The sequence below is a fragment of the Mesoplodon mirus genome, assembly GCF_964341445.2.
Source record: "Mesoplodon mirus genome assembly, chromosome: 13".
Lineage (NCBI taxonomy): Eukaryota > Metazoa > Chordata > Mammalia > Artiodactyla > Ziphiidae > Mesoplodon > Mesoplodon mirus.
The window spans coordinates 88733620-88751379 of NC_138989.1; the positions used below are offsets into that span (position 1 = coordinate 88733620).

General features: G+C 57.7%; 1 protein-coding gene across 5 annotated transcripts in view; it reads left to right on the forward strand.

The window, feature by feature from the left end:
* The window catches only part of NFATC1 (nuclear factor of activated T cells 1), a 101670-nt gene that overhangs the window by 10353 nt on the left and 73557 nt on the right, over positions 1 to 17760 (forward strand). For all 5 annotated transcript variants that reach the window (XM_082639993.1, XM_082639996.1, XM_082639995.1 and 2 more), the window contains exon 2: positions 4048 to 5125. In XM_082639993.1, coding sequence (XP_082496119.1) covers positions 4048 to 5125 — 1078 coding nt within the window. The remainder of the gene's footprint in view (positions 1 to 4047; positions 5126 to 17760) is intronic.

Consider the following 17760-nt stretch of genomic DNA (forward strand, 5'->3'; position numbering starts at 1 on the left):
CTGAGCACCTCAGGGCTGTCAGGAAAGTTACTGGAAATGTTTTCCTTCCAGGCAAATGTAATCCCTTTGAAGAGTTAAAGAATTCAGATTTGAATACGGTTTTGGTAGGAAATTGAGTGGAAGCTGGGAGGGATGCGGGGAGGGGAGAGATGCCCCCCCACCCCGGCAGGAAGGCAGGCCCTGGGCAGGCTGGGACCTACCTGTACGCGTTTTGTCCGAAAAGGGAGAACTTCCGTCACCAGACTGTGGCTGAGCTCAGAATCAAGTTCAGGCACTTAAGGCTTTTCCTTTTTTTATTTAATTAAGGAAAACTCATGCTTAGAGGGTCTTTTTTGTGTTTTAATAAAGGCTTATGTTTTTCTCTTCCTCGTTGCATCGCGCTTGTTGACAGACGTTGGTTAAATAAAGGCCCCCCTTGGAATGCCCTGGGAGTCAGTGGACCCCCTGCTCCCCATCTCCCTCTGGGGGCCGGGGGCAGGGGTGGGCACGCTCTCAGGTCCCTGCCACGACTCGGGCTCGGGACCACGAATGTGGCTGAGTCCTGTGGGCAGGTGGTGGGGAGGCCCCAAGCTGATTGCTAGGATTTTTTTCAATTCTTAGAATTACCTTCCTGCCAACAAATGGTGGTTCAGTGATGGGATCGGCTGTATCTTTTAAAATAAATGACAGATTCGCATGATATCCTCAGCTGGGCGGGAAGTGTGGGGATCTGTCCACTAAACCCGCTTCAAGGCCCCCCAAGGCCTCCGGGTGCTGGGGAAGAGGCCCGGCAGGCCCATTGAGGTTGTGTACGGACTCCCCGGGCCTGGGCTTTGTGCACAGTTTGTATGTTTCCCGTCAGTGTCCTGCCTGGACACTGACCCTCCTGGAGTCGATGACTTGTCTTTAAAATGAAGTCCGTTCTTCGTCGAATGCTGGATGGTCTGTGCACTTCACGTGGAGGAAAGGGCTCAAAGCACACGGTGGCCACAGAAGCAGGGGTGCAGGTCTGGGACACCTTCACTCCTCCCAGGAGCAGCCGGGTCTGGGGCCCTCCTTCAGCTGGGGGGCTGGCGCATTGTCCCTGCCATCTGGACGTTGCCCCCTTGCGGACAGAACGTCAAGGAGGCATGGAGCTCGTGCTGCATCATAGCTGCTGCCCCGGGCTGCGGGTGGAGGGGTGCCTGCCAGAAGTCGGGGCCCCCGGAGGCTGCTGCCCCGGGCTCTTTGTCCGCAGGAGCTGGGACCAGCCTCCTCTGTGGGCCAGGGAAGGCGCACGTCCAGGCTGGTTCAGGCCGGCGAGTACCCTCTGGTGTCAGGGTGCAGGCAGAGGCGGGGCCCATGTGTCGGGCTGCGGGCCTGCGGGGGAGCCAGGGCGGGCGGGGTGAAGACCCCACTCGCTGAGGCGGAGCTGGAGAGCCGGTGATGAGAAGCCACCTGAGAAACGCCAGAAATGCCGGTTCCGATGCTTTAGCTCACGTGACGCCTGGATGGGGGGCGGGCGGGGCGGGGAGCCAGGGTCTCTGTAACTCACACTTGACCTTGGAACACGTCAGACGTAATACAGCTAGCTACTTGCTGAAGTGTCGTTACTGAAATTCCCGCCCTGGACGTATGTAATACGATTTATTAATGTTCTACTTACTGACCACGCAGCCCTCATCATAATCACACAACAGGTGGTGCAGGACACACCAGCCCGTCCAGCCTGCTTTTGGTTGACATCTGACTTACCTGAAGCCACACAGGTACTGGGAACGGTTTTTTGTTTCTCAAACTGGCAGTTCTGGTTAGAATGGTTTGGAAAGCATTGGGCCAGCGGTGAAGGGACACCCTCTTAGTGGGAGGTCCGTGGATGTGGCTGTAACGTCCGTGTAACGTACCGCCGCGCTGTGGCCGCAAGGGGAACTTGGTTCTGCCCGGCGCATCGGCCAGGTGCCTCTGGGAAGAAACACGGAGCAGCGTTTAGGATCCCACGGTAACTGAGAGAAGACTGATTCCGTGTTGACACCACTGCCGCCCCGATGGGTCCTGCCCTCGCAGAGACCCCGGGGCCTCCTGTGGGATCCACACCCGCCCGCTGCCGGGGTCCCTCTGGACAGCACTGGCCCGGCCTCCTCTGCGTCCAGGGCCTCCGCTCACCCAGGCACAGGGTGGGGCTGAGGCAGGGGTGTCCGCACCTGTCCCGAGGGGGTCACCGCGTGGCGGGGGGGGCCTCAGCGGCCTGGCCTGCAGCCCCCGTGCCCCCTCCTTCTGAGCAGTCTTGACTGTCTCCTCTGGACATGCCTTTCCAGGGTTATTAACCTCCTGTGTGATTTTTGCAAAGACTGTCCTCCGATTTTTAACATTCTATTACGGTTTTTGTGTTAAATGTGTCCGTGGGCCTGCGAGGGTGTTGGTGTGAGCGGGGGACCCGGCCGTTGAGGGGAGCTTCGCCCAGCAGCCCCAGGTGGGCTGGGCGCTGGCGTCGGGGTCCGGCCCCTGGTCGCGCCGCCCGTCCTTCCCTCTTGGGATGAGGGGGTGACGAGGCTTGCGGGGGGCGTATCCGCGGACCCGCCTAGCCCCCCTCCGCCCAGGCGCCGCCTCCCACTCGGAGCTTCTGGTTCCTCCGCTGCAGTTTCGCTTCTCTCCTCCTCACGGTTCAGTCTCTCCCTGGGGCCGTTTACAGTCCGGCACCGAATCTGAGCATCTGGACACTGATGCTTTCCCCCCAAAAGACAGCCCGCCCTTGACCCCTGGGGTCGGGTGCGGGGAGGGCAGGGCCTGTGTGCTCTCTCTGGGCCGCTCTTTTGGGGAGCAGCAGAGAACAGTGTTTTATGGGGCAGGGGATTCAGAGTGTAAAAGGATATAAGGGTCTGGGTTACCAGAGGGAGGTTGTATGCGCCTTCTGAAATAAGCCATAATGGAAATAGATTTCCCACTGTTTGGGGAGCTGGAGCCACTTCTGTTAATAAATCCGATGGGATGTGAACCTGTACTTTGAGGCCCTTGATTCTCTGGGGTCCGCCCAGGTGGGTTTCTGAAGCCCAGCATAAGGGCAGCACTGTCATTGGATGAAGCGTCTCCAGGCTGGTGCGCTTGGCCCGGGAGGTGGTGTAGGGTTTCCTGGAGCAGCTCCATTATTCAGAGGCCTTGGGAGCCTCAGCTCTAGGCACACGGTAATGAGGTACCCACGTGTTACAAAGGGTCTGTTCAAATTGGAAATCCAGACGTGTGGCTTTGCTGCTAAAAATGATTACTTACGCTGGTGGTGATTTTTTAAAACATATTTTACTGAGGCTGTAATCAACATGTAACGATTTGCTCTCTGGCTGTACATCAATACCCCCTGCTTCGCGTTTCCTGTAAAGAAGGATTCTTAGGCCATGAGCCACCATCAGAAGGTACAGAGAGATCCCGGAACCTCTGTGTTCGTCCACAACCCTTCTCTGTCGCTGGTGCTGAGTCTATCGCGCGTCTTTAAGCGTCCAGGCCCCCGTGTCTAGAACCCGCCTGCCCGCCTGTTGGGGGGGCAGGTGGAGCACCGTTTTGGACCAGGCACAGGCCTGGGCCCTGGAGGCAGCGGTGGACCAGGGCTGGCCTGGGCGGGCCCGATGCTGCCCTCAGAGGCGTGGGGTCTGCTGCTGCAGGACGTGATGGGTGAGATGGTGAACGTGAGGAGAAGAAGGAAAGTGGGGGACGGTGACACGCCTGTTGGGCTGGGGGCTGCGACTGGGGTAGGGCAGGTGGTGGACGCAGTTTGTGAGAAAAAGCAGAAAAAAGTAAGGGGACCGGCGCTGCGGCTCTGCAGGAAGGATGTTTGCGCAGAGGGAAGCCCCGGTGGGCGCGTGTCCAAGTGAGAGGGCGGTGGCTGGAGTGGAGAGGGGAGGGGCCCGGGAGGGGCGCAGGGACCCTGCTGGCCAGGCCGGGGCTTGGGCTGCTTCTCCGCTGGAGCAGCAGTAGCGGAGCCCATCTCGGAGGCCAGGCCCACGGGGTGAGGAGTGAGGCCGGTCCCGGATCGCGGGGTCCCTGAGCTCGTGGGTGGCGGTTCCGTGGCCAGCGCCTTACCCGTCTCCCCCTCCCTTCCAGAGCACTACAGTTACGTCACCTCCGGCATCGGCTCTGGCCTGCCCCTCTCCTCCGCCCACCCCTCGCTGCCGGCCCCGTGCCACGACCTGCAGACCTCGGCCCCGGGCATCTCCACCGCAGGCTACGGGGCTGCCCTGGATGGCGGGCCCTCGAGCTACTTCCTCTCCTCCGGCGGAGTCAGACCCAACGGGGCCCCAGCCCTGGAGAGCCCTCGCATTGAGATCACCTCCTACCTGGGGCTGCACCACGGCAACGGCCAGTTCTTCCATGACGTGGACGTGGAAGATGTCCTTCCCGGCTCCAAGCGGTCCCCGTCCACGGCCACCCTGAACCTGCCCAACCTGGAGGCCTACCGCGACCCCTCATGCCTGAGCCCGGCCAGCAGCCTGTCGTCCCGCAGCTGCAACTCCGAGGCCTCATCCTACGAGTCCAGCTTCTCGTACCCGTACGCGTCCCCGCAGACGTCCCCGTGGCAGTCCCCCTGCGTGTCCCCCAAGACCACAGACCCCGAGGAGGGCTTCCCCCGTGGCCTGGGGGCCTGCGGCCTGCTCGGGTCCCCGAGGCACTCGCCCTCCACGTCGCCGCGCACCAGCGTCACCGAGGAGAGCTGGCTGGGGGCCCGCACGTCCAGGCCCTCGTCCCCCTGCAACAAGCGGAAGTACGGCCTCAACGGCCGGCAGCTGTCCTGCTCCCCCCACCCCTCGCCCACGCCGTCCCCGCAAGGATCGCCACGGGTCAGCGTCACCGATGACACCTGGCTGGGCAACACCACGCAGTACACCAGCTCGGCCATCGTGGCCGCCATCAACGCCCTGAGCACCGACGGCAGCCTGGACCTGGGCGACGGCGTCCCCGTCAAGGCCCGCAAGACCGCCCTGGACCACTCGCCCTCAGTGGCGCTCAAGGTGGAGCCGGCTGGGGAGGACCTGGGGGCCACGCCGCCCACGTCTGATTTCCCACCCGAGGAGTTCCCGTCCTTCCAGCACATCCGCAAGGGCGCCTTCTGCGACCAGTACCTGTCGGTGCCGCAGCACCTGTACCCGTGGGCCCGGCCGCGGTCCCCGACGTCCTACACCAGGTAAGCGGGTCCAGGCGGGCGTGGGCCGCGGCAGCGGGTTCCCGAGGCCCGGGTGCCGGCAGGGCTGGTTCCCTCCGAGGCTCAGGGAGGATCCCGCTCTGCAGCGCCGGGTCTGCTGCCGTCCTGGCGTCCCTCCGCCTTCACACCCCTCGGCCTTTCCCCGGCCTGTGTCTGCGTCCGAATCTCCCTCTGTCAGGACCCCTCGTGCTGGTCGAGGGCCCACCCCAAAGACCTCACCTCACGAATTCTCTCCTTTTTAAAGGCCTGTCTCCAGGTGAGGTCATATCCGAGGTGCTGGAGGGGGAGCGGGGTCAGACCTTCGGGGACGGGAGTCAGCCCGTCACAAGGGTTCACCGACACGTGGGCTCAGTTTTTGTTTTGTTTCCTATAAAACCAAGTGACGCTCGCGTCTGTGTTTTTGGCTTCCCTGCTCGCACCTAATTGCCGTCACTGCTCTGTCGGTGCAGATGGGGCCTCGGCTCCGCAGTTCCCCGGAGTAGCGCCCCCGCCCAGCCCCGCCCGCCGGCGTTTGGAAACAGCGCAGCCTCCTCCTCCCAGGAGACGGGCTGCCCGGCGGGAGCCTCAGCTCCTCCGCGTTGGGGCTCCTGGTGCTCTGTTGGGTCCACTTACTCAGCCCGGGGTTTTTATTTTTAACTAAACAGCTTTCCCAACAGGTGGGCCGCTAATGACCCCTGGCAGAGCGCTTTCTGCTCCAGGATTTTTGTCAGGCGTAGACCGTGCACACGGGCCTTCCCAGGAGGTGCACGGCCTTTGCCGTGGGGGCTGCGGGGGCCTCTCCGGGAAGACGCGCGTGTGACAGGCATGCAGGCTTCTGCCTGGAGATTCGGGTATTCGAGGCTTGGTGTTTTCTTGCTCCTGCTCCCTTTTTTGTTCTGGCGGCAAGACTGCATGGTAGGGCCTAGTGCCTTCCAGCCGTCGTGCCCATGAGATGAGGAGAGCGGATCAGTAGGGTTTCACCTGTTTCAGAATTTTCTCTGTTGTGCTCAGACCCTCTTTTTCTCCACAGCTAAAGCACACATGAGGTAGTTAGAGCTGCCAGCGGATAATGTAGTTCTAGGCGCCAAATGAACACAGCTAAACCTTTTTGGAAGTCTGAGGCAAAGAAACAGTATGAGAGATGACAGTTTCTAAAGCATCGGACGGTGAATACGTCCCTTCTGCTGGCACGTTTAGGAGTCGAGAGGTAGAGAAGCGAGGATTACCACGGACTGGGAATCAGAAGCTGGATTTAATTCATAAATGTGGGGATGTTAAAAATCCATTTGGAGGCACGTTAAGATAGAAACACTGTTTATGCCAGCCGTCCTCTCTGCGCAATCGTTACTTAAGAAGAAGGATGTTTTGAAGCTAACCTGCTCAAGCCCACAGGCCCCCACCCGGTTAGGACCTTCTCATTTTCACGGACTGTGACGGGGCGTCAGTGAACCCACGTCACCGCTGCAGGTACAAAGGTAACTACCGTGTCTCCAGGCGCTGCTGCGACCAGACCCCACAGAAGGGGTGGCTTAAACAGCAGGCGTTTATCCCTCAGGGTTCTGGGGCTTGGAGTCTGCGGTCCAGGCACCGGCGTTGAAGTCCTTGGACCGGGGCCACCCAGGGGCCTCGCCCTGCCTTGACGGCCCCTGTAAAGACCCCGCATCCAAGCGTGGCGGCCTTCTGAGGTCCTGGGGTTAGGACTCCAACCTGGGACTTCTGGAGGGACCAGCTCAGCCTGTGACCCCCGGTGGCAGATGGGGTGGCTTCCTCAGGACCTCAGCAACGGGGAGCCTGCGGGTGTTTCTGGGGGTCGTCCTGCGTCAGGATGCAGAACTGCTGCCTGCTGTCTGCTCCGGGGTCTCAGTGATGATTCCCCGGTTGAGTGACCTGCTCCATTTATCTCTTGGTCCCAGAGCTCTGGGCGAGGTGTGATGCTCCCGGCGTTCCTGTGAGTTCACGCCAACAAACCCTGTGAAGGCACCACACTCCCCCCCGAGGGTTTGAAGTCAACTTTTCCCACTGTTGTGGTTCCACATCAGAATATGTTTCCTGGTCCCTGGCGATGTGTTTCCGTGTGATCCCGTCAGCTGGTGCGGGGGGGTGGGGTGGAGTGGGCGGCTGGAGGCCACGGGAGAAGAGAGAGGTCGAGGCACTCACCTGCGGGGAAGGTGGCCAGACTTCCTGCCCACGGGGTCTCGGGCTGCCCAGCTGGGGTGCCCGGTGCTGACAGGCTCCAGAGTCTGGGGTGGAGGGCTTATCGGGACAGATCCACTTCCCAGCCTGTGGTGCAGCACCTCTGGGCACTTCTACTTCTGTCTTACCAGTAAAAGGAACTTTTTGATGAGAAGTGTGCAGCATTATTCTCTTCCCAAGGAATTTGGGGGCCATGGGATCACTGCCCTTTTGGGGTCTTTTTGTCTGTACAGCATGCGTGGCTCGCCCCTGTGTGCAGAGCCTTCTGATAGGCCCACAGGGTCACAGAATGATGCTAAATTCTTGCCACAGAAGGTTTGTGAAACCAACGACAGTGTTGGATAGACGTTCATAGGCTTTAAATAAGAGTTTAGACTTATTTTAGAACCTCAGAGAATGACGCTCCTGCTCTTAAAGCTTGGGAAACGCAGGTGACTTTTTTTAAGTGCTCCCTGTCCTCACTTCCGACAGGCCACGAGCCTCTTCAGGAAGGGGAGGGTCTTCCCACCTCGCTTCTTTCTGCAGGTGAGAAAGCAATTCCGCCAAGGATAGTACCGGGCGGCTCCCACGATCGGCCGTGGCGGTGAGGGTGGAGGTGACCGGCCGATTCCCACTCCCAGTGGATTGTTTCTCAGTGGTGGTTTTCAGATGGTGGCTTTCAGAGGACTTTGTATTGTCCCAAAGGAGCTGAAGTTTAAATGTCCATTGATTCAAGCAAACGTACTTGAGCGTCTGCCCTGGGCGAGGGTCCATATCCAGGGTCCTCGCTGTGTGTGTCCAGTGAACTTGTGTTTCCTTTAGAATAGGCTCGGGGAAGGTCCCAGCTTTTGAGGTCTTAATGTCTCTGTCTGGGCCCGGCATCATCTCTGAATTTGCCTTTAAAGGGGCAAAGTTACACGAGGAATGTATAACACTTAAAAGGAAACTAGTTCGGGGAATGCGGAGCATTTTAAGGTGAGTCTTTTGTAACAGCAGCAGCACACGTGTCGAATTAAACTCCTACAGACAAACTTTGCTTTTGTGATTTGAGTAGTTAAAGAGCAGACTTTCTCCAGGGGCGAGGGCACATGATGAACAGGGTTCCTTGGAGCTGCTGGGTTCGGTGACCCGAGGGGCTGCGTGTCCAGATCAGTATTTCAGACGTGGTTTCTTTTAGGTTTTGGGGTCCGATTGATGATTTTAATAATATCCATAACCATTATGCTGTGTCTAACTATTAGTTTCCAAAAGTCTGATGAAACTACTGCTGACTCTGATTGCATTTTATAAGTTGTTTGAATATTTCAGAGTTTATCCTAATTTGGAATAAGATTAAATGAAGCTGGAGGCTGGTAACAAATCCAACTACACGTCATTCCGCTGGGGCACCCCTGGCCCCGGCCCGTCTGCACTCGGGTGGTCTCCATCAGGCCAGCCCACTCGGGCTTTTGGACCAGTCAGTAACTCCTGGGTTATTTTCTCTTTTCTGACCTGGCAAAGGATCTTCAGCCACGTCATCTGAAGATCACAAAAGGAAGCTCGCTGGGGACTCCCCTGGCAGTCCAGCGGTTAAGACTTTGCGCTCCCACTGCAGGGGGCTCAGGTTCAGTTCCTGGTTGGGGAGCTAATATCCCATATGCGGCATGGCCGAAAAGTTAAAAAAAAATTTTTAAAGATTACCAAAAAAAAACAAACAAAGGAAGCTCACTGATAGTGAGCTTTAAAAAGAAGACAGTTTGGGGGGAGGTCTCTGCACGGTCCCCCTGAGCACTTGCTTACAAGACCCAGTGCCAGGGTCACATGTTCAGGCTCCACTAATAAGAGGTAGATCTGGACTCACGCCGTGATTAGCTCACCCCAGCGGCGCCCCCTGGCTGGGCCCCTGCTCCCCGGAGCCCTGACGAGTTTTCCCTCTAATCGGGGGGCATCGGGGACCCTGGGACCTTTCTCTGATGTCCACGTCCTGCTCCCAGGATGCTGGTGGCTGCTCGGGGAGGGTGGGAGCCCAGCAGACAGAGGTCCTCACGAGGCCAGAGGCAGACCTTGGCCACAGGCCTGCAGAGGCTCCTGCAGGTGAATTTGGAGTCTGAGTGCAGGACCCGGGCTGTGTGTTTCTGCAGTTGTGCTTTCTTGCTGCAGGAGTATGTGGTCTCAGAGGCCCGAACCCTCATCCCCGCGGGGCAGGCTCTTTCTGGTTTCCCAGAGTTCACAGCTGACGCCAGGAAAGGTGCTCTGTGTACTGCCTTCCAACTGGAAAAATTAGCCTTGCAGATGCAGCTGTGATCTGTGGATTTGTGGCAGAGGGAGAGGCTTCTGCTGCACCTTTAGGGCCCTTCCCCCAAGGTGGACGTGGAGGATGTAGGCCCTGATTTCTCTTTTTGATGTTGTTCCATGAATGTCTGTTTTTAGCCACGAAAAGGAGAAAGAGGATCCCAAGTACTTTTGCGTTCCTGAAGAGGATAACATAATTTGAATCTCTGGCTTTACACACAGATTTTTCAGTCTAGCCATTGAGATCTGCCATGTTGGCTGGTTTTGTAGATAATCCAAACGCCCGCAGAGTTTCGGCTACAAAGCCGGTCAGCTCCTGGCCTGGTCCTGCTCCCGCCGGGCCGTGCATCCATGTGCGTGTGAAGGCGGGGCTGCTGCGCTCAGGGGTCTCCCATCCCGGGGCCCCTTCCCGGGTCTCCAATCTTGAGATTTCCCAAACCGTGAGGAGACCCGACCAGGAGCAAGTGTCCAGTGACGACACGCGCGAGTGACCACAGACACAACAGAATAGCTTTCTGCTCAGACATTTTCCTCCGAGGAGAGAGTGGGGTGCTCATCGGGGACCCCGTGCACCGGCAGCACACCTGGGCTGGGCCTCCGGGGACGGTCCTGCTGGAGACTGAAAGGGAATCGTGAGGCAGCGATTGTCCACCTTTAAAATGCAGCCTTCCGTGGAAATTAATGAGCGAAATTGTAGTTATATGTCATGATGGGCTTTGCTTTTTAAATAAATGCTTCTAAAATACCTTCTGGAAGCTGGGGCTTGACCCACAGCGTTGAGCTGGCTGGTTTTCGGTAAAGAAAGCGACCCGCATGTTGTTTTTCCCTCTGAGGTTTCCCGTCCAGGTTGGTCTGTGCTCTGAGCCCGCAACAGGCACCGGCTGCGAAAGCCCACGCGACTGGAGCACGGACGCGGTGCGTTAATCACACGCTGCGTTGCAGTGCTCTCGGCGCCGGTGCCTGTGTCACTCCGGCCACGTTGTCGTAAAGGCTTGTTGAGGTGCACGGTTCTGGTCTCTCCCTGCTCAGGCTTCATGTAGATTTAAGCGGCTGTTTCCGGGATCTGACCGTTCCGCTCAAGCACTGGTCATGCCTTGGAAACCCCGGGGCCCCTGGGGACGCATGATTTTCTTCCGAGAGTCACTTCCCACAGGTGAGCATGGCCACCTGCAGGGCAGTCACACCGTGATGATGCCTGATTCCCCTGAGCCCAGAGCTCTGCAGGGCCGTCGGGATGTGCGTGCACTGTGGCCTCAGTATCCCTCCCCGGGGACCTGGGCTCAGGGCCAGTGAGCTCACGGGAGGCGTGGATGGGTCTCACTTTACAGATGGGGAAACTGAGGCACTTGGAAATTGCTAGACACAAAACGAAATACAAAAGGCTGTAAGGCTCCAGTTGCCCAATCTGGGGGTGCGAGGCGAGTGTGGTCACTGCAGGGCTTGAGGCTGGGAGGATCCAGTGAGTCCCCCACTGTGGGGGCACGTCTGGGGGCTGGACACGCACCTGTAGGTGGTACTGGAGTCCCACTGTTTTATTTCAAGTCATATGTTACAGGGGGTGGGGGGATGCGGAGTCCGGGATGCTGCGGTCACTCGGTCTTGGTGTCCAGAGAGCACGGCAGCGGGGGCAGCGCCCAGCGGGCTGTGCCTGTCGGGCACGGGGTCTCCTCGGGCCTGACCACAGGCTGAGCTCTGTTTCAGCGAGACCCTCGCTGGGGCTGTGAGCTTCTCTAGTCCTCAGGGAGCAACGTGCCTGATGCAGGTACATTCCTGTAGGTGATCTGAGAACAGCTTATTTATTACATCCTGAGCCACTGAAGTCTGTTTTAAACTTAGACTTTGGAAATGGAATGGTTACTATTTCATGACTGTCCAGGTTTTTCTGTGGGTCCCCTATTAAAACAGATTAAGGATGAAACTCTGGGAGTTGCCCCCTGACTGTCCTGGCATCTCTGGGTAGAAATCAAATCTGAGTGTCAGTTTCATGGCTTATTTATGCCCCATCCTACATTAGCTCAGCGGTTCTGTTTCTTGGTTTTTATAAGCAGTGTGGCAGGTATCATCTGAGCTTTCTCAAGCTCTGTAGTGACTAGTTAGCAGCAGGCTCTGGTGGCATCTGAAAAGGCATTTGGGGCCCAGTAACAGTCACAAACACGCTGGCATCTACCCCCTGTAACAAGCATGAGGGCCAGTGGAGAAGCAGAGGGACCATCCAGGGCTCAACTTCCCACAGGGGTCCTCACCAAGTAAACATGCCTCCACCCATCCACCCACCCACCCAGCCACCCAGCCTTCTTTCCATCCACCCAGACGACATCCATCCACCATCCAGGGCACGGGCCCTCTCTGTGCCCTTTGTTCTACTCCAAGAGTGGACGTGAGGGAAAGGCAGCGTCCTCCCTTGTCTAGACAGTTCTGGTCCCCGGGGACGGAGGAACTGGGTGCAAATGCAGTTGTCTAGTCTTGGGTCAGGAGTAGCCCCAGTAGTTTGAGAAATTCCTCCAAAGTAGCTTATTTTCCACCTCAGCTGGATTTCTGGACAAGAGCTCTTTCTGTCCCACTGGGCTGCCCCCACACTGCATTGTAGGAGCACCTGGTGTCCTTAGACGTGTCTTCTCTCGGGAGACGTTTTAGGAGTTGGAGGGCTTGTTTTCCTGGAGAACAGAGGGCCGGCTCTGTAAGAGGAGGGCCCTGCAGCGATGCCGCCCTCTTGCGAGCCGAGGAGGAGACCCCAGGTAGCCGTCCGCCCCGGGGAGAGGGGCCGGGTCCAGTCTGCCTGGGGGTCCTGGAGGCTGCCTGGCTCCCCCCGTGCAGGTGCAGGGCGGTGGGAACGGTCGGGATGCAAGTCTGGACGGCAGGGCCTGAGAGGCTTATGTGAAACTGGCCTGTTTTGGGGGGGCGGCGGGGTGGACGAGTGGTGCAGAGTGAGGGTGACGGCCGTTTTCCGGAAAGCCGGAAGGAAGTCTTCGCCCCTTGGGGTTCTCCACACCCTGCTCGGTGGAGCCGCTAAAAGCAACGGATTCTTACGAAATTCCTGAATCGATCATTAAGAAAAAAAAAAAAGAATCTCTCCACGGTGACCTTGCTGTTCTTGTTCTGAAAGTTCCAGGTCGTGACTGAGTTTGAATTGGATTCCTGAGCAGACCTGGGCCTGGCAGAGCCTCCGAGAGCGTGGAGAACGAGCAGGTGCCCTTCCTGGGCTGCCCGCCTCCCGAACACACACCAGGCACCAGACCCCATCCATGCCCCCCCAAGTCCCCAGGGCACGGGAACACGCTGGGGACCAGTCGGGACACGTCAGGGCCGAGGTGGCAGCGAGGAGGGGTCTGGCACTGGTGTGACCCAGACGGGCCTCGGGGGGCATCCTGGGCCTCACGACAGGTCACTGGCCGCAGACTCTCGGGGCGCGGGTGCCCCGTCTACAGCACCCCGAGGGTGGGAAGGCCGACGCGGGGCTCTCCTCTCACCTCACTGGCCTCCTTGCAGTTTACTGCCCGGCTGTGTCCCTCGGCCCCCTGTTCACCCACCAACGTCTCCGTAAAAGCACTTTCCCAGCCTCCGGGAGTGGTCAGGGCACCTCCTCCAGGCCACCATCCTCCTCGTGGCCAGTCCTGTCCCCGAGTCCCCTCAGCGCCATCTGAGTGACAGTGCAGGGGAAGCCAGTCCCAACAGCTGGGGGTGACCACCTGAGACCCCCGGCCGTGAGTTCCTGTCTGAGGCCCGCCCCCCGGTCCCATCCCTTCCAGACCCATCAGACGTGCAAGGCCAACCCCGAAGGACTTTGGCCTTTCATGGATCACAGCCAGCCCTTCCCCGAGAGCTGCTCCCTGGGAGGGTGGGTGGGTGGGTGAGGACGCCACCCACGGCCCGTGAACCTCTGGGGGGTCATCAGCGGAGAGGTCGGCTTTGCCAGGGCGCCCTCCAGGAAGGCCGACCTTTCTGGCGTGGGAGGAGCTTTCTCACCCATGCCTGTCGGGGGCCCCGGGGGGAGCTGGGTGGACCTTGGGGCGAGGTGTGTGGTCCCGGCCAAGCCTTGGCCCACGGGAGCCTTTGGCGGCCCGGAGACCCTGCTTGATTAAATAGCCAAGAACTGAGCTGATAACCTTTTTTAAAATTAGAGGGGAAAAGACAAAACAAAGCAAGTAAGTTAGGCGGCCATGGGCTCCCGACCCTGGGAAAATGCGTTACTTTGAAGTTGGGGTGATGTCCTTCCCCTTCTCCTCTGGTTCTCTCTCTCATTCAGGCGGACTTCAGTCCTGCCAAGTTCAGTTTGTAGCTTCAGCTCTTTTAGAAACAGAAGAGTCCTGAAAGCTTTTACAGTTTTCTTCTAAGTGATAAGTCCATATGAGCCTTAGGTCTCAGAAAATTCAGAATTGAAAGGATTCTACCCAAACCATCTGAACAAAAGAGCAAGCCACCCTCCCCGGGTGTCTACACGGAGGGAGAACTTCACAGCATAGGGGCTTTGCTGAGGCTCTCGTATGTGGCACCTTGCGGTGGGATGTCCAGTGCACGTTGGTTCTCTGACGTTGAGTGGACAAGGCCTTTTTTCCGGGAGAAGATTCCAGAAGGGCTCCAGGCTCGGGTGCAGCCAGTTTAGGGAAGTCGCTGCCTCTGACTCAGAACAGTCACCGAGCTCGCCAGGGCAAGAACAGGAGGGTGAGAAAGTAGATGATTTGGGGGTTTAAAATTCATATCCTTCACTATAGATACTTTTTATTTTTATTTTTTTTATTTTTTATTATTATTTTTTTTTTTGCTATACGTGGGCCTCTCACTGTGTGGCCTCTCCCGTCGCGGAGCACAGGCTCCGGACGCGCAGGCTCAGCGGCCATGGCTCACGGGCCCAGCCGCTCCGCGGCATGTGGGATCTTCCCGGACCGGGGCACGAACCCATGTCCCCTGCATTGGCAGGCGGACCCCCAACCACTGTGCCACCAGGGAAGCCCTGTGGATACTTTTTAATGCCGATAAACAAATAGGAAAGAGAATCCCTGACAGTTCCCGGCCCTGGAATATCACCGCGGTAACTTGAGTGCCTGTTTCTCAGCTTCACTCTTTCACTCTGTATCACAGAAAACCAAACGTGTACACGAGTCAGACTAGTCACGGGTCGCCACGCCCACGCCTAACTGACTGATTACTTGTGGTCCCCTTGCCTCACCTCCTCACCCACACCCGTTACTTTGCGGTAAATCCCAGACCTCGTCAAGTCTTACCCATCGATATTCAGCGTGTCTTTCAGAGATGGGGGCTCAGTTTTAGAAACGAATCATGACACCGGTAGATACCGTACCCGACACTGATATGTGATTTAAGAGAATCCCTTGGTATCACCGAGCAAGTGTCCAGACTCCCCTGACGTACTTTCTCCAAGGTGGTCGGATTCCAACTCCAGGCCTCCCGATCGGCTCCGGTGCAGAAATCTCTCTTTTCCCCGCGCTCCGCTGTGGGGGCTCGGCAGGCCCCAGTCCGGGTCACCTGGCACACTCCTCTGTCCCTGGTGTTCACGGGTTTTCCTCGAATTGGTGCAGAATCGGGGCCTTGCTGGCATCTGGCTCCGAGTTTTGGCGAAGTGGTGCGTGCCGTTCCCTCAGAGGCGGGTTCTGGCGTCTCCGTGGTGGTAGCGGTGGCCGAGGAAGTGGTTTAAATGGAGAGGCCTGGGGTGAGCAGGTCCGGCCCGAGCCCCGCCCCACTGGCCATCGGGAGCACAGAGGGGTGGTCGGGACTGAGTGAGGCTGTCCGGAGCCCGGAGCCCTGGGCCCTGCCACGACCTTGGTTTTGAATCAGTGCGAATGGCCGCCGTCCGTGTCCCCGCGGTCAGCCGCGCTCCAAGCTGGGTCTCCTGTGCTGGAGAAACATGTCATGGGCAGGCTGCCCCCGCGGAGCCTGGCGGGTCAGCTGGTGTCCCTGGGTCCTGCTCAGGGGCGGGTTTGGTTGGTATCGAGGCGTGTGCAGGCAGTCGGTGGTGCCGAGGTCAGAGCTGCAGTCTGATAAACACCTGCTCCGGGGCGGCACAGCTTTTGCTGAAGTGCGGGAGGCTGTCTGTGAAATCCTTTGTGTGCTGGAAAGACTGCCCTGGACTCGCGGGTACCCAGGGAAGCCCCAAGCGGGTGACCACAGTGGCCGGGCACGGAGGAGGGGCCCCGGGCAGCTGGGGCAGGGCCTGGATTGGGGCGGGAGACACGGGCTGAGAGAAGTTCAGGTTCGTCTCGGGCTCTGCATGCCCGTGGCGAGGTGGGCTTCAGGCTCCAGGCCGTGAACTAAGCGTCAGAAAAGATCCTTCATCCTTTTCCCACATGAAGGAAGCACAGAGATTCAATAGGACGTGAAAGGCTTTCTGGTGGCAAGTGGACGGTGTCAGCAGCTCCAAGAGCAGGGGATTCAGATTGGGGCCCCGGGGCGGGTCGTGTGACTCCCCTCCTTGTGTCACATGAGCCGGCGTCCCCAGCCTGGAGGCCAAGGCCGGCCAGGCCAAGCCCGGCTGCTTAACACCCACTCACAGCGGGGCTCCTGGTGGCTCGGGGAGACCATGGGCCTGGTCCACCCCTCAGCCCGGGGGGCGGGGTGATGGTGCCCGTGGTAACAGGTGGAAACCGCAGACACTCAGCACCGATGGGGCACCAGCGTCGCTCCTCGGCGGGGGGGGGGGGGGGGGGAGGGGGGCTGTGAGTCGCGGCCTCCAACCTCTTCTTTTTTGTTGTTTTTTTTTTTTTGGCCACGAGGCATGTGGGATCTTAGCTCCCTGTCCAGGAATTGAACCCACACCCGCTGCATTGGAAGGTGAAGTCTTAACCACTGGAACAACAGGGAAGTCCCCAGACTCTTCTTCTTTAAACGAGAGCAAAAGGAACGTGATTCAGGTCCTTACGTACCGAGTGCACAACAGCCATTTAGAAAAACCTATTTGCAAGAATTCCAGACTCACAGAGAGTTGCAGAGAGATCTGTGTCCCCTTCAGCCAGTGTCCCCAACAATGACAAGCTGATATTAAGGACAGTGGCCGTCATCCCGGAGTGGCCTTTGGAGACCCCGAAGGGGCTGGAGTTGGGGTGTGGGGGGCCTGGAGTCCCACGTTGCCAGTTAGTCAAATACGTGTAAGAGGTCAGGGGACGCTTGAGAGGCCTGGAGACTTTCAGAGATGTTACCACTGGGAGTTCAGAGTGTTTCAGTTTATTGTTACCACGTGATGGGTGCGTGTTACAGTGTTACAGGAAGATGCAGCCTCAGAGTGCCCTTCCCTGTGTGGTTTGGCAAAGATTAAATCCATCGGGCCCTGTGTTGGCGAGGCCGTGCAGAGGACCTGACCCCCGGGAGGCGTCAGGAGCCCCAAGTGGTCATGCTCTTTGACGGAGGCTGTGGATCTGTGCTGAGGAAATGACCAGAAAGGCCACCAGGGTGTCACACTGGATGTTCACATCTCTGGTATTGATAAGGGCAACAAATTGGGAGCAACCCACAAGTCCATCCACAGAGCACTGATCAGTCATCTACAGGACAAGATGTGACGCTGAGATCAAACCATTTTTGAACAATATGCTAAAATGCTCAACATGTGATCTTTACATGAAAAAAGCCAGGGTATCACACTATATATTTTATTTTGTTAAGATCTATCCCTTTTGTGTAAAAATACTTACAGATATATGCCCAGCTGTGGAGGTAATTTCTCTGGTTGATTATGAGATACATACGTGAGTGTGTGGAGAGAATGTAAAATAGCTTATGTTTGTACAGATCAGCTGCATCTTAGATTCGAATTTAACCGTGTGTTGTCTTGGCTGCATTGAGTGTGACTTTTTAAAAAATCAAATTAAGTTGGAGGTGAGTTTGAAGTTATTCAGCAGCCCTGGGCTGAGGCCATGAGAGAACTCTCCTGATGTGGTCCCCGTGGCGGCTCCTCTCCGGGTCGTTGGTGACCCCCAGGAATGACACTCCGGCTGCAGGGCCCGTGACGGGGTTGCGTTGGGACAGCGCAGCCGTGAATCACCGTCCTCGCAGCAGGGGCCGCTGCGTCTTGGAACATTCCTTCCAGTCTTAGGCCTTTTCTCTGAATCAGAGATACATTTACATTTTTTTGTGGAGCTGCCAAACTCATGTTGAAAATTTCCAACCCAAAACAATAATTTTAATTGTCTATATTACAGTATTTATTTTGTGGACCCTTCTAACTTGAAACTGTGCACACTGTGTTG